At 57.7% G+C, this 26,164-nt stretch overlaps 1 protein-coding gene across 4 annotated transcripts in view; it reads left to right on the top strand.

The window, feature by feature from the left end:
* NOL4L (nucleolar protein 4 like) overlaps positions 1 to 20,797 on the top strand; it is a 120,612-nt gene extending 99,815 nt beyond the window's left edge. For all 4 annotated transcript variants that reach the window (XM_053926726.2, XM_053926728.2, XM_053926727.2 and 1 more), the window contains 6 exons: positions 10,960 to 11,237; positions 13,353 to 13,538; positions 13,616 to 13,807; positions 14,092 to 14,214; positions 14,657 to 14,858; positions 18,967 to 20,797. In XM_053926726.2, coding sequence (XP_053782701.1) covers positions 10,960 to 11,237; positions 13,353 to 13,538; positions 13,616 to 13,807; positions 14,092 to 14,214; positions 14,657 to 14,858; positions 18,967 to 19,187 — 1,202 coding nt within the window. In that variant the 3' untranslated portion in view covers positions 19,188 to 20,797. The remainder of the gene's footprint in view (positions 1 to 10,959; positions 11,238 to 13,352; positions 13,539 to 13,615; positions 13,808 to 14,091; positions 14,215 to 14,656; positions 14,859 to 18,966) is intronic.
* The last annotated feature ends 5,367 nt before the right edge of the window (positions 20,798 to 26,164 follow it).

The raw sequence follows: 26,164 nt of genomic DNA on the forward strand, positions 1-26,164 counted from the left end.
GTATCTTTTTTGACCTTCTCCGTGCAAATAATCAGTCTTCTTTTCTTAAAAATCGGGGGAGGGAATTGCGCAGCATTGCAGTCACCTCTGTTCCCCAGTTAATGTCGCTTACCCGTCACAGAAGTGCTTTTAAAAGGTGTTCCAGGCCCTTCCTGGGCCCACTGTGTGCTTGGTGCCAAGCTGGTGGCAGGACGGTATGAGCTGAGGGCTATGACTGTGACTTTCCTACAGAAAAGAGAGTGACTCCAGAGCCAGCATTTGGGCCACTCATGGGGGAGGACATTTAAGTCCCTCTTTTGTGTCATTGAATACGGTGCCACTGGGAGCGTCCTCAGGGCTGAGGTGCTCAACAAACGGGCGGCTGCTGAGCAAAACAGGGTGGAGATGGAGCCCAGCAGAAGCCTCTTGGAGCAGCCCACGGTGAGTGCGATGTTGAAGGCAGGCACGGTGGGCCTGGGGCCTGCCTGGGGAGTTTGGGCAGCGTGTCAGGAGGAGGCTAGGGAGGGAGGAAGATGCTGAATGCCAGGGTCGGGGGTCTTCTGGGCCCCATGTCTCCAGAAGCTTCTTATGACCCCTAGCTCTAACCAGGAGAGATGGGGCAGGGAGGCCACAGCCTGTCCGTCTGGCAGAGGTCTGGCCTGCAAGGATTCTGGGAAGATGGAGAGAGGTGGGGTCACCCCTGTGGGCTTGGGGTCTCGACTGGACCCGGCTCCCTGCAGGCAGGCCCCGGAACTCTGCGGTGGACCTCCTGAGTGGACCCTGGCCTGCCCCATCGCGGCAGTGTGGTCTTAAGCAAGTAGCTCACCCTCTGACCCCCAGTTTGGCCTGGGTGACTGTGACCATTAACCCTCACATGCCTTCGGGCGGGGCCCTCCACTGCCCAGAAATGCAAAGTGGGTGCAGGGCAGTCACCTGGGGGCAGGTGTGTGACTCCCCCACCCAGGGCAGCCTCTCCTTTCCTCACCAGCAGGCCCTCTGCTCTCCCTGTGCGCCTTCCCCTGGTCTCTGCAGAGAGGTCGGCGGGGAAGTGTGTGGGCCTGGCCACGCTGCCAAGCTCCTGCCTCTGCTCACTCCTTACCATGTGGCCCGGGGCAGATCACTTCCCCTCACTTATGGTGGGTGAAGGCTGGACGGGGTGTGGACGGGGCTCGGCACGCATGCACCTGGTGCAGGGGAGGCTCAGTGGACGGTTATGGGGTCATTTCCTCTGAGGTGGCCAGGCTGGTGCGAGGGGGTCCCCTGAAGGCCAGAGGCTGGGGTCTGTGGCCACAGGCTGAAGGGCTATAGGTGGGTCATGGGCTCCTCCTTACCTTTCCCACTTCAGTCCGGTCCAGTTCCCTCCTCCGTTCAGGTCTCTGTTGGTCCTCTCTGCCCACTGAGCCCTGTGGGGCTCTAGCCTTAGCTTTCCTCCCACTACTCATACCAGTGCCCTGCGCCCCTGCTGTCAGTCCCCCAGAGTCGCAGTTCAGAGTGGGAGCCAGGCCTGGAGGGCCTGGGCGCAGTGTGTCTAGGCTCCTCCTGCATTCCCACCCACGTGCGCCAGAGCCTGCCGGGGGACCCCGAGTCCCCCAGGGCCCTGCTCCATGACCTACAAACCCCTGACCTGTCCCAACTCCTATGCTGGTGGGCAGCTCGCTCGTTCTGACACCCATGGAGAAGGCCTTTGGGTGGTCACTGTGCTGGGTACCAGGGATGCCACAGGAATGTTCTCGGCCAGTGGCAGAAACTGCTCATGCGAGGGAACAGGCAGGGGACCGTATTCCTGGTGTGTAAGGGGTGCGTGGGAGTCGTGGCCAGGCCACCAGACTCAGAGGCGGTTGCTGGCGTTACCCCTGAGCCACTTCTGGTGTTCTCTGCAGACGCGCCCACCCTCCCACGTGCTCACTTCCGGGCCTAGAGCGGCTGTCTGCCACCAGGGGCTGTAGGGATCCATGGCCTTTGCAGCCAGCTCCCCACGGACCCAACACTCCTGATTGGGCACCCACCCTGGTCATTGTCACATGCTGGGAAGATTCTGGCCCCTTCACCGCAGCCACCCCGGGTGTCTTCTGAGGGGCTTCCGCCTGCAGTGGGCTTTTACGCTAAGCCTTCTTTCCCTCATACCTGCAGATGTTGGCCCCATCCTCCCCCTGACCTCCACCTGTCTGAGGTGAGGCTGGAAACTGGGTCCAGGCCTCCTTCTCAGGCTACAGGTCACACACCCCCCTCACTCTAGAGCAAGAGCTGTGGCTTCTACTTAAGGCTCTAAATATCCACACCGGATGGAGAGGCAGTGGCCTCCTGCCCTCCCCTCCCCCCAGGAGCAGAGAACTGGGGGCCCAGGCCCTTCCGGGAATTGGCCGTGGGCCACGCTGGCAGCCCTGGGTTACAGGAAAGTGTCCGTCATCAGCTGGGCTGCAGGCGGCACAGACAATGCTGGGCTGTCCTGGCCTCTGGCCACTGAAGACTGAGAGGCTGGGAGACAGCACCGAGAGGTCCCTTTATCCCAGGAGCAGGCCGGGCCTGCACAGCCTGGTCTTGTGCAGGGCCGCCCGGGTCTTAGGCCCCCTCAGGCTCCCAGACACCTGGTGAGGACCTTAGTGCAGGACAAGCTCCAGGCCTGAGAGGGGAAGGAGAGGGAGTCTCCCCTCCCTTCCCCCCAGGCACACCTGAAGGTTCACCTGGGCCTCCTGGGCTATTGAAGCCCAGCCCCTCCCTGCACCCTCCCTGCCCAGGATGCATGGGGGCCCCGCCAGACTGCCTACGTACTGACCCTCTATGAGGAAAGGCCTGCTGTGCTGGCAGGGAGGCTGGGGTGGGGCACGCAGGGGAGGCATTGCCGCTGTGAGCCTATCTGAGGGCAACTTTCCCAGGAACCAGGAAGTGACCAGGGCCACGCTGGTCATCACTCTGGCCTAAGGACTGGGGTGCACTGAACCCAGACTGGCTTCCGGGGCCCTCAGAGGCCCCCCCCCACACATACGCACAAGCTCTGGGGCAGGGCTGGCCCATGAGCCATTCGCACATGGCTGCCCCAAGGGGCTTTGTTTGCTCTCAAACCACATGATCTTTTTTGGGGTGGGCGGGTGCAGTGGGCATCTCATCAAGAGCTTTGCACACTGAATTAGCATTGATTCCTCACTGCCTGTGCTTGGCCTAGAGGACAGGACGGGGAGGCTGGCGCACTTGGGAGGCACGGCCCCAGCAGTCCACACAGGGAGTGTTTCTTCCTGGGCACTCGGGCCAGTGCGTGTCAGGGGAGAGGCTGCGCTGCAGGAGGTGGGGTGGCGGCAGGGATGGGGCCTGTTCCACAGTACCGGCCTGCCAGCCGGGGCCTAGGGAAGGAGCGAGCCAGGGGAGAGTCGGGCAGCACTGAGGCCCTTCGGCTTGTTCAGCATGATGGCCGGTGACTCCCCCCCGGGAGGTGCTGGTTCCTCCCAGGCAGCCGCTGGGGAGTGACTGCGCACATCAGGTGTGGTGGTATGCTGGGCACCTGTCCTGACACCCAGACTCAACTCCTCTTCAGCTTGGACCCCTCTCCAGAGGCCAGGACCTGCACGGAGAGGAATCATTTTAGTTTTAGGTTGAAGTACAAAAACCTGGGTCTGCACTGCTGAATGCAGCAGCCAGAGACGGCTGCTGGAAAGGGCTCCTGCAGACCGAGGCCCGACTCAGGTAGACATGGCATTTCAGGGCGGGGGGGTTGAGGGAGGAAAGAACATCTCCGTTTTAACACAGTATTGATTGCTTGTTGAAATGATAATGTTTTAGATGCAGTGGGTTAAATAAAATAGGTTATTAAAGTTTCATTCTATTTCTTTCCACTTTTTTAATGTGGCCACTAGAAAACCGAAAGTGGCCCCGGTGGCCGTCACTCTGTTTGCGTTGGGCAGCACCGTCCCGTGCTCCGAGAGCCCCAGGAGCTGGTACCTATTTGAGCAATGAGTCACAGAAGCTCAGGCAGGAAGGCGGGTGCTGGGGAGTAGAGGTGCTGTGTCCCCAAGCTGGTGGCCTTAGGTGAGGGTGGAGCCTTTGGAACCACGGGGATGAGGTGGGGTGCACAGGTGGGGCCAGCAGGTGGGCAGCCGGGGCCTGAAGTCCAGGTGGCGGGGGCTGGTGCCCAGTGTGACCCCCTCACCCAGGATGCTGGGATCCCAGCGGCACTGCCTCACCCAGCACAGCCCTAGTGTCTCCCACCTTCATTGAACCCAGAGCCCTCCCCCTTCCTTCCGGGAGGAAGTACAGGGTAGTGGCCAGGAGCCCAGTGCTCCTGGGAACTATGCATCATGTAAACACAGCCTAGGCCACTGGCCTTTGCAAAGCAGGCGGAGGCCAGCCCTGTGAGGTGCACACCCCAAATTCAGAGCAAAGTCTGCCCCAGACTGCAGCCCAACGCCACAGTGGCTGAGGGAGGAGAAAGGGGCTGCGGCCCTCCAGACATCCAGCTGGGCCTCCCTGGTGTCCGCACATCCCGGGCCGGGCCCTCGGTGGGGCTGCTGGCTCCAGCGCTGTACACTCCCCCACCTCTTCTCCTTTGTGTGTGAATTATTGATGTCCCTGCCCTCCCCTGGCCCGCTGCTGCTGTGATGGAGCCCACGGAGGAGGGAGGCTCTGCCTCCCGTGGCTGCACCTCGGCCCCCAGGAGGCAGCCTGCACCGGGCCTGTGGGGCCGGCGAGGCTGCATGCCTGGCCTGTGGTCCCCGGGTGGCAGACCGTCCCACCTTTCCCCTGCCTGCCTGGGGAGCCAGTGTGGGTCACCCACTGGGAGAGGGTGCCCAGAGCCCGGGGTGGCGATTGGTGGTGCGCACAGAGCGGGGCCTGTGCGGCCGCAGGGCGCTGGCGCCCACATAAGGGCATTGTTTGCCGCGGTGAAAGGGGTTTTTGTCTTCTTCTGGAGATGGCACAGAGGGAGAAACAGTTTCCCCCATTCATCAGTAATTCCCCCGTCTGAATAGCAGCACATCGCCCCACGTTAAATAGAAGCTCACGGCAGCACTGCCCTGCCCGCAGGCTCCCGGGCCCAGGTGGCGGGCTCTGCGTCCTGCCCCGCTCCCAGCGAGGGACGCCTGGTCTTGTGGGAGTGTGAGGAAGCGGCAGGTCCCCTGGCTGCTTCCCGGCAGCCCCTCAGCGCGCCCTTCTCTCTGCAGCGCGAAGAGTCACAGGTGGGGGCAGCCATGTCCTGCTGGCATGGTTCTGGGCTCCCGCAGGCTGGCCTCGGTGGAGTGCCCGTCCTGGGAGGGCCTCCTGGCCTAGCAGCACGGGTGGGGACAAGAGGGGGCAGGTTCAACCAGGACACGTGCCAGCCCGAGAGCCCTGAGGCCGGAGGCCTGCCCCCCTGCAAGACCCAACGCCTACACCCCGTGTCCTGGCCCTCAGCGCGTGTGGGGCCAGCTGGGTGCTTTCACAGGGTCATAAAGTGTCAGAGACCAATAGGGCGTCAGCAGCAACTCCCTGGACTGCCGATAAGAGTTGCCAAGGAGGCGGCTGTGCCCAAGGTCGGGAGGCAGGGAGGCCGCACCTGCCCCCCTGCCCGGGTGTGGGCTTGGTGTGTATCTGTGTCTCCCTAAATCACTTTTTTTTTTTTTTTTTTTTTAAAGAGGAGCTTAGGGTGAGGAAAGAATTAAGAATGGATTAGAACCCAGTTTGCCCAGCCTGGGATACTGACATTTGTCTCTGTTCCTTCTGTCCCTGAACAGTGACAGGCCGGCTGCCTGTGCTGGGGAAGGGTCCTGTGGGCTGTGGTGAGGAGAGAGCCTGCTTGGGCTCCCGTCCCTCTGCCCCTGGGGGGTGGGGGCGAGGAGCATGAGTCACTCAGAGGCCAAACCAGACTCATGTGACATAAACCCGCCTTCCCCAAGCTCCAGCCTTAAGGAAACGATTGGGTCCCCTAACTGAAAAGTCCAGGACCTTTTGCTTTGGGCACAGGTGGGTTTGGGGATTTGCCTGTGCCAGCCCACCAGCCCGCCTTCCAGGGGTGGACGAGGAGAGCACTGCTTCCCAGTCATTGCAGGAGAAGGCCCAGGACTGACTTCCTGGCTCGAGACCGGCCTGTCGCCAGTCACCATGCTGGGCTCTGCTGAGTGGCCAGGCCTGGGGCATGTGCTCACTCTGGAAGATGAGGGATCCCTCACCAGATGGAGGGGCGGGGTTTCTGGAGAGGCTGGGATGACCTGGGCCCACCCAGTACAGCTCTGCCACCCTGGGGTCTGACCGTAGACACAGTATGTAGGAGGGTGGTAAGTGCTCTGGGAAGAATAGGGAAGGGGTCAGCATGTCAGAGTGGGTGCAGGGGCTAGGCAAGGGAGGTCTCGCTGAGAAGGTGACTTAAGCCAAGCCCTGGAGGGGAGGAGTGCGCCGAGAGAGTGATGGCTGGGGACAGGGTGTCATGAAAAGAGGGAACAGCGAGTGCAGAGGCCCCCGCACAGCTGGGGTTCGGGGTGGAGGGGTGGATCAAAACTCAACATTTCTTCGCAGCCCGGTCCCCTTTAGGGTCCTTACGTTTGGTTTCTTGCTTAGTGGCGCATGAGTCCCCAGGATGGTGGCTGCCCCTGTCTTCTCACCACTGCGTCCCCAGTTCCGCTCACAGGCCTGACACCATGTAGAGGTTAAAGAAAGGAAGAGACAAGGGCGGGAGCGGCATCTTCCAGGTGCTGTCCTCTCCCTCCTCCCCTCACTGCGCCCCCCTCAAATTTGGCACCGGCTCTGAGGGGTCCCCAGAAGCCCCCGTCCCAGTCCGGGGAAGACGTGTGCATAGGAAGTAGGGGTGTTGTGAGATGAGAAAGTGGGGTGTAGGGAGCCAGCTTTTTTCTTTTTTTTAGTGCCACTGTCTACACCTTATACACTCCTTACAATCCCTGTCTCACCAATGTGGCTGCTGTTTGGAAAGAAACTGAAGCTCAAGTTGCTGAAGCGGCGTCATGGAGGAGACACAGCGTGTGTCCATCCCCCTTCTCCTTCTGCCCCAAACCCAGCTGGCAACTAGAGGGCCAGAGTCGGGGACAGCCGTGAGCAGGTGGCACTGGGTGGGCTGAGTGGGCAGGCAGTTAGCACGCTGGGTTGGGGGGCCCGAGCAGCATGATTGGGGGCACCAGCTCCAGTGACTCTCTTGTCCCTCTGATGAGGACTGTGTGGCTGGCTTTCTCTGCCACCAGAGGCCGTGTGGAGGTAGGAGACACTTGGCCTTTGGGAAAGTGGGGTAGGAGGAACTGGAGCTTGTGAACTGGGGCCCACTGGCCTGCTCAAGATTTCTTTTGTTTGCATTGGTGCAGTGTTTTGTGGTGAAATATGTAAAAAGTGTTCCCTTTGAGCTATGTTTGAGCGTGCGATTCAGCACAGTTAAGTGCGCGGACAGCGTGGTGCAGCCAGCACCACGGTTTCCAAAATACAGCAGGTCTTCGAATAACGTCTGTCGTTTTGTTCAGGGTCGTTTTCTTACAATAGGAGAACCCGGTTCTGGGTCGGGGCCACTGTCTCCGTGGGTTTGCTTGGCCACTCACGGCCCCGAACCGGAATAAGCAGTTTGGAAAACAACCGTCTTAATTTTACTCATCTGTCTTGAATGTACGTATAGCTCACATTTATTTGAGTGTGCAATATTAGAAGTCTTTTGGGTCTGTAATTAGAAGTTTGGTGATTTTTTTTGTGACTAGAAATATGTCATAGGAACTTAACACTTGCACCCTCTGGTAAAATCAGTTTTCTTACACGTTATTTCGAATCAGTTTTCTTATACATTGTTTCACTTAAAGTCCTAGTTTCCAAGAACCTATAGATGACTGTAGAGTTAGAGCACTCTGAACAGAAACTCTGTATCCATTAAAGGCAATAATTTCCATTCCTCCCCACCCCCCTCCAGGCCCGGGTAACCACTAATGTTTTTGTCTCTATGAATATGTTCTAGATATTCTATGTGAGTGGACTCGTTTAGTATGTCTTGTTGTGTCTGGCTTATCTTATTGAACATGATGTTTTCAAAGTTCATCCATATTGTATAGCATGTGTCAGAATTTCGTTCCTTTTTTATGGCTAAATAATATTCTACTGCACAGCTAGACCACATTTTGTTTATCCATTTTATCTGGCAAAATTTTTCAAAATGTTAACATTGTATGTCAGCCACCACACCAGTATTTTAAAATCTGGGTACTCACATACGGTTGCAGATTTCTAGTTTCTTCTGAAAGCTTGGCATTCATGGCCACACAAGGTCTGGGCTCCTGGTGCCTCTCAGGTCCCATCTGCCCCACCCCGTTCCTTACCATATTGGGGTGACGCCTGAGTAGTGGGGAGGTGGTGTGCACCAGCGCCTGTGGCTCCCTGGCTGGGCAGCCCAGGTGTACAGCCCTGGGAGCGAGGGCATTGGCCGCTTGGCAGTCTGGGCCACCACCCTAGGCTTCTGAGCTAGGAGCGCCTGCTCATGTGTCCCCACAGCACCCGAGTCTCCTGCTCACTCAAGTCTGGGGGAGCACAGGGCAAAGGGGGCACATACTCCTGGGAGAAAGCCTGGTCAGAGAGGCAGGTGGATGGGGTATTGCCTCTGGGCCTGTACAGGGGTGGCACCGCAGGAAGCCATGGGCCTCCTCCTCATGCCGAGTGAAGTGGCAGCTCACTGTGGTGCCCGCTGACCCTCCTAGCAGCCCACTCCTTCCAGAGGAGGAAGACAGGGCCCTCCCAGGTCAAGCAAGTGGCTTGTCAGGGCTGGTGCCAGGTTGTAAAGTGATACCTGCAAGGTGGGCTGAGAATAGGCACCTACCAGAGCTCCTATCCTTGCCTGGCAGGTGGCCTCACCAGCAGCAGGCCCTGCCTTGGCGAGAGGAGGGCGTCAGCTCTCAGGACCAGTGCTGGGCCGTGTGAAGGAGGCATGAGGCTAGGCAGGGGTCAGGGCTCAAGTACCTCCTTCCTAGGAAGAGAGGAAGGAGGAGGGCAGCTTGGAGCCAGGTCTGAAGATTGACTGAACTGGAAGCAACATGGCAGGCAGACAGCAGCTCCCAAGCGAAGGTCTTGGAAATATGAGGTCCAGCAGTGGCCAGGACACTGGGACCTGGGCTGGGAAAGGCTGACGAGGTCATGGGACCAAGAATACACTGGGTGGGAATTTGGACTCTATTCAGCGGGCTGTGGGCAACCAGCAGCTTGCTAAAGAGGGCGGTGATGATGATGTGGTGCTGCAAAGCAGTGGGGTGTAGACGCATATAGTGAAGAGAAGCTGGGGCGCTGAGGAGGGGGCAGCCAAGGACATTGGATGGGATGGGTGTGGTTTGAAAGTTGGACGATGGTTGGTGGCCCATTTACTCAGTATATGTGGTTCAGCGGTTCACATTTGCCCCCTCCTCCCCTACCCCTGGAGGGCCTGTACCTCGGTTGTAGTCACTTTTGTTTCCCAGCTGGGACAGGGCCAGCATACAGTAGGTGCTCAGTAAGTACTGCTGGGTGATTTGTTCATTCCACACATGTCTGGGTTGGTGCTGGACACACTGCCAGAAGAAAACCAGACTGAGCCATCTGTGCTGGAGGAGCAGGGAATGGGTGGTGAGGTCGCAGAGGTAGCAGGACTGAAGGCCTGGGGACTCGGGTGTAGCTGAATGTGGCGGAGCGGTGGGGCGGCCTGGAGCAGAAGCTGGAGCTGCCCTGAAGGAGAATGAAGGGAACTGTGAGAGCGGGAGGAGGGCTGGTAGCCTGGCCCAGGGGACCTGCAGTAGCAGAGGGGGAGGGGTGCCACTGCGCCTAGACCTTTCCCATCCCCCTCTGCCCAGGGCCCCGACCGCTTGATAGGCAGCCCGGCCCCGCCCTCGGGCAGCCGGGAGGCCAGCGATTGGTTGGGGCTCTAGAGCCGCTTGGTCGCCATGGGGACGCTCTGGAGGCTCGAGTGCCCAGTACCCAGCACTGGGGACTAAATCTTCATAATCTGTGGGCTGGGAGGGTGGGGTGGGGTCCTTTGAGACCCTGGCCTGGGATGCGGGGAGGGCTCACTGTGGCCGCTTCTCCCCCAGCCGCTTTGGGTGCAAGTGCACAGCCGCCTGGGCACCAGGGCACTACGGGCACCCACAGAGTACTTATCTGACAGTGACTGGGGAGCTTTGGCCTCGTCTCATCAGATCACCGAGGCGGCTGGGGCTGGGTGGGGAAGACAGACCTAGAATTTATCTGAAAATGTCTAGCCAGTTAGTTTGTCCTTCGGGATCCCTAGGCAATGCTGTGCTCTCCGCAGCAGGGGGCGCCCTCGGCAGAGCTTTGTCGGGCTGTCGCCTCATGAAGGCTGGGATGGCCCTTTGAGGCGCAGAGTGTGCAGACCACATACCTTACAGCCCTGTCTCCTGTGTCCAGGGTTACCGGGCCATGCATAGAGGACAGGTCTGGGGGGCGAGTCCTCCTGCCTAGACTGCCAGAATTGGGCGGGGCCTGCTTGCGGGAGGGAATGGGTAACAGGGAAGGTTACAGTGGAGCCACCTCCCTTCTCAGGCAGGGAGAGGAAGAACTCAAGGGCCACGGTGAGGAGGAAGTCCTGTGGGGAAAGGGTGTGAAGGGGCAAGGTAGCAGTGAGCCAAAGGAGGAAGGGGGCACTGGCCAGAACCCAAGCAGCGCCGGGGATGTCCAGGACCTTGGGCAGGATCAGGCCAGTCAGACTTGAGGTCACAGCCACTCACGCCCACACTCTTGGAGCTGGGCCTCCCATGAGCCTCGCTGTGGCACTTACAGGGGTGTGGAAAGCAGGACCACGCCTCGCACACTCTTGGCCATTCCAGTCCTGATGGCCCACGTCTGTGGCGGAGGGACCCTGCCTCCCACCTCTAGCGAGGTGAGCCCCTTGGGATCTCTAACAGGGACAGCAGTGCTCACCGCCTGCCCAGAGATCCTTGTGAGGACAACACAGGGCAAGTCCTCCCTGGGGCTCTCTTGTCCACGATACCCTAGGAGGGAGGTGTCTTAGGGGGCAGTAGGTGCTGGGGTGGGGTCTCACACCCAGGCCTCTCTCGATTTCAGACGACTCCTCCTCTGAGAGTGGCAGCGGCAATGGCTCCTCCACCCTGAACCCATCTACATCCAGCAGCACGCAGGGCGACCCTGCCTTCCCCGAGATGAATGGCAACGGCGCTGTGGCCCCCATGGACTTCACGGCCACCGCTGAGGATCAGCCCATCAATCTGTGCGATAAGCTCCCGCCAGGCACGGTGCTCGGGACGCCCTCCTACCCCTCCGACGGCTGCGGCACAGATGGACTGCGGAGCCGCGTCAAGTACGGGGTGAAGACCACCCCTGAGGTGTGTGAGGCTGTGGGTCCACCTGAGCCTGGACGCTTCGGGTGTGCCAGGTGGAAGTGAAATTGTATGTGCCAGGAGTTGATGCCAGGTCAGGGTGGTGGCCAGGGCTGCCCTGCTGTCCATTTCCTGGGGAGGCTCTGGGGCGGGAGAGCACATTGAGTGATCTCAGCAAGTGCCTCACTTTTCCAAGCCTGTGTTCTAGTCTCTGTACTAGGGTTGATGGCCCCAGCCTTGGAGGAGGTGGTAGGTGATGTGTGGTGTGTCCCCTTCCATCCAGGATGGAGTCTGCTGTAACAGCAGCAAGAGGCCACATCCAGCACAGAGCCTGAAGGCCTCATGTTTCCTGGCTGCCCTGCCAGCCTGTCCCTAACTTCACAGATGGTACCGGAGAAGGGCAAGGCCTTTGTTTGTGGCCCAAGGGATGCAGATGTACGAAACTCAGTAGAGCAGGCTGATGGAGGGCGGGGGAAGGGCGGGCAGGGCAGGTGCTCCCACCATGTAGCACTCCCCCTGTACTTCTGCAAGCCGCCTCTGGGCACCCAGGTTTCCTGCAGCGGCACAGTGCAGCACTGGGTGGGTCAGCTCTCCTGGGAGCACTTTCTCCCGCCAGGGCCACAGGTGCCGTCTCTGAGCCCCGGGTGTGTGGGTGCTAACCACACAGCCCCACGCAGGTTCTTCCCCTCCCCCGGCCTGTTGGCTCTTCTGCGGGGGGATGGCGTGTCTCATGGGGAAATTCTGTACAAAGGGCTGGGTGGCCGGTTGTTGCTGAGTGTCTGAGCTCTGGCTATGGAGCAGGTACTGGGTCCAAGGAACAGGCAGAGCCGCTGTCCCCAGTGAGCAAACAGCCGAAGAGGGAAGAATGGCCACATGTGTGGGCCCAGGAAGCAGATGGGAGTGTGAATACCACCAGCAGCTTCTCTGTCTCCTCCGGCCCAGGCAGAGGGCAAGCTAGGGAGCAGCTGGGGATTGACTGGCAGTCTTTTGACTCTCTGTGGCAAGTCCGGCACGAGCCAGCAGGAGGCCAGAGGACCTGGATGTCCCTGTGCCTGGGGAGGCTAACCCTGTGGAGGTGGTCACAGGGAGGCCTGCTGGTAGCAGCTGCTGTGGGCCTGTGCACCAGTCAGCGTGCATTTCCTACCGTTTGTCCGATGACAAGAGTTGTGTTCCCCTTCTGGGCTGCCATGCAGCCACATCGAAGGGTCTGACCCGCAGCTGTGTGATCCCTGGGTCCAACTACCGGCTAGATGCTCACCTCCTCGAGGACAGGGACCGTGTTCCCAGGACACTGCTAATCAGTGAGTGAAGTCAGGACTCACCAAAGACGCCTTTTAAGAGGCAAATGATAGTGGTCGTCAGATGAGCTGCAGAGGGTGGAAAAGGTGAAGGCTAGGAGGAGAATGGGGAGGGCATTCCAGAGGGGAGTAGAGGGCTGGGTGCCTGCTCTGCTGCAGGACGGCGTGAATGCCCCATGGGCTGCCCCTGGTTCCTGGCCTTGTATACTCACACTCCGTATCAGGGCTCACGGCGTCTTCCCAGGGATGGCGGCAGCCTGGGAGCTTTGGGAGTGCACTTTGTCTAGTGGACCTGTTGCCTTGTCTGGGTCCCTCTCCCGGCCCATCTGTTGTTCCTCGACAGACAGCACACTGGCTGTTCTTGTGACAGCTTGGTTGTCAGCTCGGGGCTGCAGCCCTTTGGGGGTCAGGGGAGGAAGCCTCGAAGCCAGAACAGGTCTTGGCACAACCAGAAGAGGCTGGCTGTTGGTGGGAGCCCTTCCTGCGTCTGCCCTTCCCCCATGCCAGATGGCAGGTCACGGGACGGGCACCGCAGCTCAGAACCACTGGACCCTCCATGCAGTACCTCCAGGGCACCAGGCCTCTGCGGGAACTGCTGTAGGCAGGCCTTCGCACAGCCACGCAGGGAGGAGCTGGCAGCACGGCTGTCCCCATTGCACAGATGAAGGGAGTGGGGACGGAAGGCGACTTGCTCAGGCCCTCGCAGCTGTGGGTCACGTGGCAGTTGGGTGTGCTTGCCATCCCAGCTCCCAAGCTCACGGTGGCCTGTCAGAGACCATGAGAAGGCCTGGCCTGACCCCCCCCCCCCCGCCCCCTCTCTCAGTCCCCCCCCTACAGCTCGGGGAGCTATGATTCCATCAAGACCGAGGTCAGTGGCTGCCCTGAGGACCTGACTGTGGGCCGGGCTCCCACAGCAGATGACGACGACGATGACCACGACGACCACGAGGACAATGACAAGATGAACGACTCTGAGGGCATGGACCCTGAGCGCCTCAAGGCCTTCAATGTGAGCGCCAGCGAGGGACTTGCGGGGAGGGGGCGGCCGCCAGGGCCAGCCCTTCCCACAGCCCCTCTCTCCCACAGATGTTTGTGCGTCTCTTTGTGGACGAGAACCTGGACCGCATGGTGCCCATCTCCAAGCAGCCCAAGGAGAAGATCCAGGCCATCATCGAGTCCTGCAGCCGGCAGTTCCCCGAGTTCCAGGAGCGGGCCCGCAAGCGCATCCGCACGTACCTCAAGTCCTGCCGGCGCATGAAGAAGAACGGCATGGAGATGGTGAGCCCCTCCTGCCCGCTGGGCCTTCCCCCACCCGCCACCACCCCCAGCCGCACTCCAGGGCTGTCGGGCAGCCCCCTGGCTATTTACCCATCACCCGCCCGGTGTCCCAGAAGCAGGCACCACAATCCCCTGTTTCATAGAGTGTGGAGCTGAGGTCCAGAAAGATGGCACAGCTCCATAGACAATGGCGCCCAAGCCCAAACCCCAGGCCTGCCCCAGCCACCTCTAGGACAGGGTCTCTGTGTGAGCCTGACACTGCTCTGTCCCCATGCTGCCCACAGACCAGGCCCACACCGCCCCACCTGACCTCGGCCATGGCCGAGAACATCCTGGCCGCCGCCTGTGAGAGCGAGACGAGAAAGGCAGCCAAACGGATGCGCCTGGAAATCTACCAGTCCTCACAGGTACCTGCTCACCGCCGGCCACGCTCACGGGGTTGCTCTCAGGCAGGGGGACATCAGCCGTTCCAGACACTGGGGCCCCAAGTACAGAGGGACCAGGGGGAGAAGTCCCCAAGAGGGCGGTGGAGCTCCCGAGAGGGCAGCAGTGATGGGCGGCATGGGGAAGAGCCTGGCCACCAAGGCCCTGCAGACCCAGGGCTTCACCCCGAGCCCGAGGGCCCTGGGAGCATCTTCAACGGAGTAGAAACAGATCCAATCTGCCCCACAGAGAGGTGCACAGAGCGGGGAGGCCCTGGGCAAGACGGCCAGAGGGAGGGAGCAGTGCTGCAGGACACAGCACTGGGTTCCAGGAACTCTGGGGCCACAGTCTTGTCCACCCTGTCCAGGGATAGTAGCCAGGGCCTGCTGCCCCTTTGGCTCCCCAGCGCCTCCCTCCCCTCTGCAGGACGAGCCCATAGCCCTGGACAAGCAGCACTCCCGGGACTCCTCAGCCATCACCCACTCCACCTACTCACTGCCAGCCTCCTCCTACTCCCAGGACCCCGTGTATGTCAATGGCGGCCTCAACTACAGTTACCGCGGTTATGGGGCCTTGGGCAGCAACCTGCAGCCCCCTGCCTCCCTGCAAACAGGAAATCACAGTAATGGTGAGTGCGGGAGACTGCAGCCTCAGGGAGGGGAAAAGTGACTTCTCTGCACAGACACCCCCCCCCCCCCCCCCCCCCGCCATCTCATAACCTCTGTCAGTCCTTAGAAAGGAAAGCAAGGAAAACTTCCCCTGATTAAAGCCAAACCACCTACTCCCCCCTCTCTGGGCTCCAAGGCGGCATGCTTCGCCCATTGCTCCGTGGGGCCTCTCTCTGGTTCTGCTCGCTCTCGCGGCCACTGTGAGCTGAGCACTGAGTGCCGTCCAGCCAAGGCCCTGCTCTTTCCCCAAGGTGAATTCTCCCGACACCCTCTTTCACCCACACTGACCAAGGCTCAGTGTGATGGGGGGAGCCAGGATGTGGTCCAGCCTGGCCCAGTTCAGGACCTCACTTGTGAGGTAAAGGTTCTTAGGCTCTAATACAGGGCCTCTGCCCTTGTCCCATCTAGGTTGTCCAGGGCCGTGATTGTCCTCAGGGCTCCCCAGTAACTCTTCCCAAGCGACTCTGATGCTAACTAGACACAGACCAGTATGGGAGAGTTAAGTTGCTGCCCTGAGCCAGACCCGGAGTGGAAGCCTCAGGCCCATTCACCTGAAGCCGGGGGATGGGTATGGCAGGGCACTAGCAGGTCCCAGTGTGGGAAAACAGTCTGGGGGCCTCCGGTAGCTGGCCCCCAAGAGATCAGGTGATCTCCTGGGCCTGGCACTTGGATTCTGTTCTGTCTGCAGGAGGCGGCACTGAGAGATTTTAAGCAGAGGAGGCTATGAATTGTGCTGTGTGTGCCCGTGATGACCTGGAAGCAGGGAGGGCAGCAGCAGTGCGCTTTGTGTGGGGAGGGTCAGAGGGCCGGGAAGAGCTGAGGTGTCACCAAGTTTCTGCTTGAGGAGTAGTTTGGACACAGCCACCACCCACGGGCAGGGAATCCTGGTGCTAGGTCTTGGCTGAACGTGCCTGAGAATTCCTCTCAAGTCCTTGGCTGCAGGAGACCCCCCAGGTGCCCCTGGGCAGCCAGGGAGGGACTGGTCCCTACCCATGGCAGAAAGCCCAGGCACCCTCCACTCACCTTGACCCTCACCCCCCACCAGGAAGTATGTGCAGGGCCCTGGAAGAGCCCTGCCTGGGCTTAACTTCTCATCCCTTCCTAATGCCTCTTAGCCTAAAAATAAGAGGTTGCCTGGCCCTAATCTCCTCGACGGGTGGAATGGCTGTCCAGGCAGGCTGCTTACCTCCAGAAAGAAAAGCCATCTGATGGCCCTGCTTACCAGGGACCCTGCTAGTGTGTGTCTGCAGATGAACCCCAGGGCAGGGAGGCTATAGAACTCCTCACTGTAGGTGGGGAGTCGGGCCCAGTCCTTCCCCACAGCAGTGTGGTATCAAGCCTCTGCCTGGCGCCACACAGGGCAGGGCCTGTCCCACTGGCCGTGCTCCCGCCCTGTTCTCACCTGCCGGGGAGGCTCCCAGGGAGGCCCCGGGCTCTGCCTCTGCACCTCCCCAAGCCTCAGTCTCCCATGTGAGCACCCGGGTTCCTTCAAGGTGGGTGCTGAGGTCACCAAGACAGGTCTGCCTGGTCGCTCCTCACCTTGGGCAGTGTGTCCTGTGGGCCCTGGTCTGGAGTCAAGGAGTTGAAGGAAAGCAACAAGCAGCCCTGTCCGTGGTGGCCCTCTGAATGACTGTTCAGTCTTTTGGCACTGGGCTTGGGCAGCCACCCCAGTGGCTCCGAGCACCTCACTCCATCCCTCAGGCTGTCAATCTGGAGACACGTGTCAGCTTAGATAGAACTGGGCTCTGCCCACCTTGCCTGGTGTGCGGGGCAGCTCATGCCACTGACCCCAGCCCCAGCCACCGCCTGGCAACCTGAGTGTCCGCCTGTAACTGGAGCCCAAGCAAGGACAACTCCAGATCAGACTGACCGCAGGAAACAGGGACAGTCTCCTCTCTGATCTGCAGTGAAAGCCCAGGAGAGACAAGGGCAGCTCTGGGCACCGGGGTGAAGAGGACAAGACTTGGGGCCAGTTACCACCCGTGGCAGGCGGCTCCAGCCTTCCTCTGCCATCCTCCAGCACTGTGCATAGGGGCCTGGGAGCTGCCCCCCTCCCCCCGCCACATCCTTCCCCTCTAGGTGCAGCCAGCGGAGGCATCCCCGCTCCCCACAGGTTGTCTCCCTGAGCCACCACCATGGGTGACAGTGACCTGCTTGGCTGTTGTTTCTAGCAAGTCAGACCCACTCTTCCCTCCTGGTGTCCATGCTAACATACCTAACAGCGCCCTTGATCACAATTCCAAGGATGTTCCTCAGCCAGCTCCCAGGACCTCCTCCCTGACATCCGTGTTCTCTAGACAGAAAATAACCCCATGTGGCAAACTGTCCCATGTTAGACTTCAACTTCCTTCCCCATTGGGGGTCTGCACCAGCTTCCGTTTAGCAGCAGCCTAGTTTCCATCATTTCTCTCAAGATGTTACTTCAGGGCTAGACGTCCCCAGTGACGACAGCTTGCCCACCTCTCTCGCAGCAGCAGAAAAACTGCCGCTGTAAACACAGTGAGTGAAACCGCTCTCAGAACTGCAGGGTGGTGGGGAGACAGCTGACGAGGGAGAAGAGCCTCACACACCACGTAACATAACCTTTGCATTCAGGCGGTGGCGGAGGGGCCAGGACCCACCTAGCCGGGCCAGAGTCACCCTCTGTGAGGAAGCTCCAGCTCCCGCAGCCCCAGATCCTCACTTCTTGGCTGTTTTCTTACTGAACTCCTCAAAAAAGTGCTGCAAATTCCAGGACCTTCCATATCTCCCAAGAGACCATTCAGAAAGCCTGACACCCATCTTTCCATGTGGGCCTTGGCAGGCTGAGACCCCTGCCGTGCTGAGGGCTCCACTGGAGTTCTGGCTCTGCCCACAACAGCCTCCTCGTGTTGCAGGGGGGGGGACCTAGGCTCAAGGAAGTCAAATGGCGTCGAGTCCAGGCCTGCTTGGTTCCGAAGCCAGTGGACCACCCTGTAGAACTGCTAGGAAAAGGTGGAGAGGAAATGGCCTGGTGGGCCCCTAACGTGTTTTGGAAGGTGTCAGGCTCGCTCTCTACTGCAGAGGGGATTTCTTGAGACAGCACTTCTGGGTCCTGTCCCAACCACTCTGACCCCCACACGCCCATCCCGCACTCCGTCCTGCCCCAGCACGAGACCTCCCCTCACCGGAGCACAGAAGACCTCCTCAAAGGCAGCAGTGGAGGGGTGGGATCCAAGGCGCCATGGCCCCTCAGAGCCAGGCTTAACGTTCCCAGCCCCTCTCCCGTGGCTGCTCCCACAGCCAGGCAGGGCAGCTCACCTTTCCTCCTCCTCTCCAGCTGGACAGAAGCCCCTGCCCTTTCTGAACACACATGCACGTGCACACGTGCGCACGGGTGTTTATTTTCCTGCTCTTCTGCGTCTCCACTCTGGGCTCCTGGGACTGCACACTCGTCCCTCTGCCTACCTGCAGTATCCTGACCACCAGCTCTGCTGACAGCTCCCTGTTCGGGGAGGATCACATACACACCTGTACCTCCACCAGACACACTGACAGCCTTTCTTCTCGGGCACCGTCAGTTCCCACCAAAGCTGCTCACCACGCTGGGGAGTCGGCAAGTCCCTTTGCTTGGAGGCCACCTCCTCACTTGGAGACCAGAGCCCGGCTGAGTGCCTGTTGGGGGAACAGCGTTCACCAGACAGTCCTCAGAAAGGAGCAGAGGTGTGATCGGTACCAGGGAGCCCTATTCCTCGCCTGATGCCAAACCCCATGTCCTTGTCACGTGTCACCCTGCCCTGAACACAGAACCATGTGTAATGTGATCTTGGTTAAACCTCTCGACCGCCAGGCCTCAGTTCTCCCACCTGTCACAGTGACAACGTGTTTCCATCCTTACAGGACCACCCTGAAGGTTAATCTGTGTGTCTCACCTGCTGGTACCAGGCCACATTCTAGGCACTTAGAGTACAACTATCAAGATAGACAAGGGTCTGGGGCCCAAGTGTCTGACCCACAGCAGGCCCCCAGGACAACAGAAAGGATAACAGCACCTCCCGGGTGCCATGCAAGGTGTCCACTCTGCCTCACCCTCCCTCTCCCTCCCCACAGGGCCCACGGACCTCAGCATGAAGGGCGGGGCCTCCACCACCTCCACCACACCCACGCCCACGCCCTCCAGCAACAGCACCAGCAGGACCATGCCCACCGCCCAGCTCAGCCCGACGGAGATCAGTGCCGTGCGGCAGCTCATCGCTGGCTACCGAGAGTCCGCTGCCTTCCTGCTGCGCTCGGCAGACGAACTGGAAAACCTCATTTTGCAGCAGAACTGACCCCAGCGGCACCTGGAGTGCACTGCCCTAGGGAAGGGGGCTGTCCCGCCTGGACCCAGCTTCCTGCCTCACCAGTTGGTACATTTTGCTTTTTGAAAGAGGTGGGATCCAAAAGAGCTGTTTCTAGCCACACTCCAAGCACCTGAGACTTTGGGCACAAGGACACTTTTTTTTGGAATCTCACCACACGGGTGCTCTGACCTGCTTGGAAGAGGCCAATGGGGCAGCTTTGGAAGGGCTGGGCTCCCCTGACAGGGTGCTGGGGCCACAGCTCTGTTTAGTATCATCTTCGTGGACCCTGATGTTAGAACCCCACTCCCAGATAATTACCTTTCAAGTCTTAGGTGAGCAGAATTGCATATTTATTGAGAAAAACAAAGTGGACCCTTTCTTCCTCTCCCCTTAGTAATTTATTTTTCTGAAAATGGATTCTTTTGTGTTTGTACAGATTGCCAGTCTGTGTCTGTCTGATCAGAAGGATGTCTCCCTGTGACCTAACATTCCACATCACTACACTGGCGTGGGCGGGGCCGGCAGGGTGGGGCCAAGGTGGGGCAGGTGCCAGGTGGGGGCTGTCCCTGTGCGCGCCCAGCACCACCAAGCAGGAGGACCTCACCCACACCCACTGCAGAGCAAAGACAAACACACGGCCCCCCGCCCCCCAATTCCATAGAAGCCCCAGCCATGGCCACCAGTATTCTACCTCACACTCCAGCGGGGGCTTTTTCCAGGACTCGCCCTGAGCCTGTTCTGAATGGCTGTCTCCCAACTCCCCGCCCCACAGTGTGTCTGCCTGGGAGGTAAGTCCAGATGGGCGGCAGGAGCAGCTGGAGCTCACAGAGGGACCCAACCCCGGCCCTCCCAGCTGCTAGACAGGACAGTGCACTGGGAGCCACCAGCCTCTCCACAGGGCGCTGGCCCTTGCCCCCAGGGAGTCAGGCTGACCGCTTCTCACAGACCCAGGGCTCTCAGACACCTGCTGGGAAGGGCTGGCTCCTGAAGGGTGAGCCCCTGGCTGTCAGGCAGCCTCTCAACAGGAAAGGCAGCTGTGAGCTCCTGGGTGAACTTGGGCTCCCGTGCCCTGCCCCTATGGCTGAAGTAAAGGGACCGTCAACAACTGGAGAAGCCACTTGCATTGTCCTTAGACCAGCCCTTCTGGAGGGACCAGTCCTGGAAGAAACCCATAACCCCTGGAGTGTGAAAAGGGGCAAACAGTTAAGGCTGGCCTGGTTTCCTTCCTCCCCATAGGCACTTCCTCTTGCTCAGTGCAATACCTACCAGTGCTGCTAAAACCAGGGATTTGCCCAGACCTCAGAAGGCCCGTGGGGCCTCTCCGTGCAACACTCTGTAGCCATGACAGCAGCCCACTGCTGCCCGCCCCTGCCCAGAGCTGGCAGAAGCCCTCTGTTGCCTTTCCTCCCTCAGAGCAAAGAGGCCCCAGGGGAGCCAGGGCCGAGTACACCCTAAGATGGCTACTGAGAGCCACCTGACCCCAGAGCAGGCACCCTTTCTCAAACCAGCTTCTCTGCAGCCAACTGCCTCCTGGCACTGTGGCAGACCACACTCAGGAGGGCCGGGGATGGGTCTCCAGCGTGGGTGTCCCACCCTGCCTTGGGTCCAGAAACTCTGAAAGGGAGGGTGCCCCACTCTGCTTACTTCCAGCCCCTGGAGGTTGGGGGTGGTCTTTTTTTAATCTCTCAAGTGGCCTCCACACCCCATCCCACCACACCACCTCTGCCTTCCATCTGACCCATCCGCAGGCCCCCAGTCATGGCCGGGACACCCAAAACTCCCCCTTAGCACAGCACAACCTCCAGTGCCCAAGGCCTCTCCCACACCCCTGCCATCCACACATCCATCCACCCCCTGCTCAGTACACTCCCTGAATTTGAATTTGTGTAAATATTTATTTTTGTGTGTGAACAATATGACAAAGTAATCGGTAGATCTTTTGCAAAATGTTACCCCAGGCAATTTGTGAGATCTTAATGTTAAAAACTGGCAGAGACAATCGCCGCCTTAGAATCCTTGGTATCAATTGCTTAACATGTCATCTCTCCCTGCAGAGGCAGTACCCAAGCCAGACAGGAATGGTTTGCTTTTCTTGAAAGACAGGAGTGAGGAGGACTGGGCAAGGGGCTCCCACCACTACCACACAAGGGACTATGGGACTATGTCTAACGATCACACAAGCTACAGCTTCTAATCGCGTTTTTCTGAGTTCAGGCTGCCCTAACTGACCACCTTCAGCCGACCTAAACTGCGGTAAGAGTGGAGGTTCCGTGTGTTTTAAAGAGAAAGGAAAGGAGCGCCAGTGGCACGAGTCCACAGGGGCTCCCGGCAGCCCCTCCAGGACGGGTTCGGAAGTGGGGCCCTTCCCACTGACGCTACACCGGAAGCCCCGGAGATGGCGGCATCAGGAGCAAGTTACTATGTGGAAACAGGATTCCATTAGCTAGTTCAGTCAGGGAACTTGTTCTGTTTGGTTTTTGTTTTCAAAGATGCAGCTTCAACCCCGTCCCTCTCCTCCTGACCTGGGGAGCACCCAAGGGCTGGTTCTGCTGACCCTCACCCCCACCGTCACCGTCACCCTAGGGACGGCCTTCTCCCAAAGCCCTGCCCCACAACCACTTAAAATTCTCAAGGAGGGAGGGCCTCAGGGCACAAATTAAGTCACTTGGGATCCAAAGTTTAAAAGGTGAGAGTAGAACATACCGACTCCAGAGTCTTTGCAAGAGGCTCCCGCTGAGAGAAGGGCAGAGCCCAGAGACTGGGGATCGGTCTCGGTGGCAGGTACCTGGTAGACCAGCAACAGTATGATGCACTCGAAGTCGCTTGCCCTCTTCCCTTGTTCAGATGGACAGTGTACATCCCAGACAGCGCAGAAGCGAGGACAAGCGGGGACTCGGAGGGTTTCAGAGGATTTCAGACAGGTGGATCCCAGCCATCCCTATTCCCAAGGGCCACTTACAACTCCAGGGTGGTTATAGGATTAACTACCAGTTCATTTTCAAAATGCTGCTTTGAACTCAGAGGGTTGATACATTTAATTTGTAATTTTTTGTAAAACTTTTTACAAGATAGTAAAGTATTTCACCAGAATACCAGTTTCAATCCGTCCATGGTCTGATTTTTATATAATTTAGTGGTGCTTTAGAAACTTTGTTTTTGTTGTTTCTGAGCTAAACAGCTCGATCTTTTTTCGCCTGTATCTACCTAAGACCAATGTGAACCTTTGTATTTTTGCTCCTAATTTTGGACTCAGTGAAAGTGTACTGTTTACATGTACAGACGCCCCAGTCCCTGTGTGTTCTGCAAGACTCGCTCTTGAGGAGGAAGGTGCACCTCACTAAGCTCATCTGCTTAGCAAAGCCACAAAACAAAACCTCTCACTTTTTAACCTATGTTTCCACCTAAAAACAAAGACAAAAACCCCATACCACATGGAAGTCAGATTTACTGAAAAACACTTTTCTAAGCTCAGAAAAAATCGAGCAGCCCACGGCCCACGTGTGTCTACCACGTAGTGCATCGAGCAGCAGGGGTCAGAACAGAGGCCTCCCGCGGCCGGGTGGTGGGTGACTGCGAGGGCAGGTGACAAGCGAAAGCAGGACTTCGCTGCAGAGCTGTGGGATGCATACGGTTCTGGCAGCCTGGATGGGACCGTCAGGATGACTTGTGACCTTCAGGGTCAAGCCACCCAGGATTTAGGGACAACCCAAGGTCATCAGTCCTCTGGCATAATTCAGACAGGTTTTTGGAATATCGCGAGTTTGCTGAGGTGGGATTTTAAGACTCTTCAGTGCAGACGGCACCAGCCCTTCTTCAGGTTCGAGACATCATCGCCTCTGGGGAGGGGCAAGGGTTCCAGACTAAGCATATGGCACTTGAGGCAAACAGTGGACGGCACCAACTTTTAAAGGTGACTCTTTAGTACTTAAAATCAATGGCTTCACCTCTAAATTATATTTTTACAGATACGCACCTATGCAACTTAATGTGGCTCTTCTAAGCAGGTGAGGACTTCCTCTTCCATGCTCTATAAAAATTCTTTGTGTTCTATATAGTGAGTTTTTCCAGTAAATGTGGCTTAATATTTTAATTCTTAGACTGTGTCTTCTTCTCTATGTGATGCAACTAAATTCTGTTTTGTTTGTGGAATGACTAGCACAGGCCAATTCCCTCTCCCCTCACTTAACAAAAGACCAATGAGCTGTTAATTGAGCTGTTATCTCCATGGTATTACTTGCTAAATGCACTGATTTCATAAGTATGTGGAATCCTTTTTCTTTTGAATCTGTATATCATATATAAGACTGAATCTACTTAATAAACACTGAATAACAAACTGAATGCTTTATTTCCACTGTGTCCTCTACACAACAGCTCTGCCAGCCACACCTCTTCCTCCCAGATCCAGTTTGGCTCTGCAACACCTTTCTACTAGTAGGTTCCACCTTTTTCCCTCGCCACAAAGCTAGCACACAGGAGGTCCTCAGTAACTTCCCTTCAACAAAGGAATGTGTCATTTCCTTCCCTGGTGCTCACCAAGCACCAGTGGGCACCGTGTCGAAATCCCGCAGTCCCCTTCCCAGGGAGGTGCCCTCGCCTCCACTTACAGATGAGTTGGCAGGGGTGCAAGGGGGGTGCCTCCCCTAAATTCAGCCAGTGATCCAGCTCTTTCCCTGTAGACTACACCCTTCCCACTCCCTTCACCCCAGCCCACGGCTCTTCATTGGACAGAAACCAAACTCACCTACCAGTCCCCAAATGCTGGCTTGGAAAACTGAGGAAACAGCATCCCTGGTCCTGAACCTTCACTCCTTGACATCCCGCTCGGCTCAAACCCCCAGATCCCACCGTGAAAGAAACAGAAGGGAACTTTTCCCACAGACGTTTACTTGTGCCTGATGTTTTTTCATCCTATATGCCTACCATTTAGGTTAAACTTTAAAAGAAAGCTTACAGGAATATGGGTAGGAACAAAATAGATTATCACAAGTTTAAAAACCATTTTGACCATTGAGCTAAGTGCAAAAACACAAGTTTTACTGCTACACGCAGACACTATATGAAAGCCGTTTTCAATACATTAGCTTTAGGAATGGCAGAAGAATCTCTTTAAAATATAAATCCCTTGCAGCTGCCAAGTATGTAAACCTAAGCAGAGGAGCCAACAGTTTGAAGCCATTGCACCCAGAGAATGCACTCTGGGGCCGAGCTTTGTAAGGAAAGTAGCAAGTGGACACCCGGGCACCCTCTCTTTTCACACGCACGTGGTGATCACGAGCAGTGAATGCTCAGTACTACCATGAAAACGCATGTGTCTTACTGAATCTACTGCCACTGAGAATCACCAAGAGACCATAAACCCCCACAACCTGGGACAACGCAACCAGAATCCAGAGCAGCTACAAGCAGACCGTGCCGGTCAAGTGGGACAGCACTCACCTCGGGTGAAACGCCGCAGCTCTGAGACGTTGGAGGACAGAGAAGCGCTGCTTGATCCCGGTATGGCGTCTTCCATGGAGCTCCCGACCACTGCTGGTAACAGTGTACAGAACATCATATGGGAATGCCAACCTCTTAGAGCAGGGAAGTCAAATTTACACTGTGACCAAACGGGCGACCTTCATTCACTTCACTCAGTGACGGATGGGGAAGACCATGCACATCGTTGCATTTTTGAAATAATTTAAAATGCACTACGGAAGCTTAGTAGTGACAGAAAACCTAAGATTCCTTTGCAAAGCCATCTCTCCCCTCCCTTGGTCTTCCATATAAACCCAGATTAGGGTGATCATCAGTAAGGGGGCTCCTGAATGAGGGGCCCCAGCGGCCTGCAGAGCTCTCATGCCATCTGAAAGAGTACGCATGACTCCAGCGCACACAGACTCCAGCAGGGGGAGGGTCCAGAGCTCCCGTCAGGCTCTTGAAGGAGCCCGTTCCTTGAAAGGCCAATAGCCACTGCTGTGACAGCTGTTATTTGTTACTTGAAGAAAAAAAAAAAAAGAAAGAGCGCTTCTGTGTTCATCTTTGGGTAGAGATGTTCATTCCAAGCTTTCAAACTGATGCAGAGATGAGAGGAAGAAAGGGCACTGTCAAGGTTTGGTTTCAACCTTCAATCTCTAAGGCCACAAAGCCCACCCTCTTGTCACTTTACATGACACCCCTAACCAAGGGCAACACAGCCTGTGCCACCTCCTCTCTCTCAGGGCACAGGGCAGGCAGATGCTGGGCCCCCTGAAGCCCCTGATATAGGAAGACTACTCTATCAAGCACACCCAGCCCTCTCACGCAGGGTCTGACTTCCCCAAGAGCAGGTTGGACATAACGCAAATGAACACCTGAACAGGCCAGTAAGATACGACTTTCATATTCTGAAACATTAGGTTTCCTTGTCCTTTGGATGTTAAGTAAAATGTCTCCCCCATCACTCAGTCTCTAAACTCTGTACTGTGCATTCAACTGCAGCGTGAGGCCACAAGCCAGAGACGTTCCCTTAAGATGCCCGCACCTCCATGGCTCCTTTCTGGGGTGAGGGTCAAGCAGGTGAGTTGACAGGAGCCATACAGATTTCTACTGTAGATTTATGTAGTTAGCGGTTGTCTGGCTTGGGGCAAGCTAACAGTCTGGAGTACTTCCTATGTGCGAGGCCCTAAGAAACTTTATGAAGTAGGAACTACCGTCTCCTTTCAGCAACGAGGTTGGCAGGGTGACCAAGTAACCCAACCACAGCAGCGATGGCTGCAGGGCCTGTCCTCTGACCCACTGCAGTGTTCTGCCTCCCTGATGAGATCACCTCTGGATCCTAAGGGATTCTAAACTCCCGCAGCAGACTGTGTGGACAGGTTGTGACAGGAAGGCACACCTACACATCCTCACCACCAGGCGGCTGCCCAGTCACCAGAGCCCAACCAGAACTTCTCCAACTGCACCTGTAACAGCAGAACCACAAAGCTGCAGCCTGAACTGCC

Source organism: Desmodus rotundus, chromosome 6, assembly GCF_022682495.2.
Source record: "Desmodus rotundus isolate HL8 chromosome 6, HLdesRot8A.1, whole genome shotgun sequence".
Classification (NCBI taxonomy): Eukaryota; Metazoa; Chordata; class Mammalia; order Chiroptera; family Phyllostomidae; genus Desmodus; species Desmodus rotundus.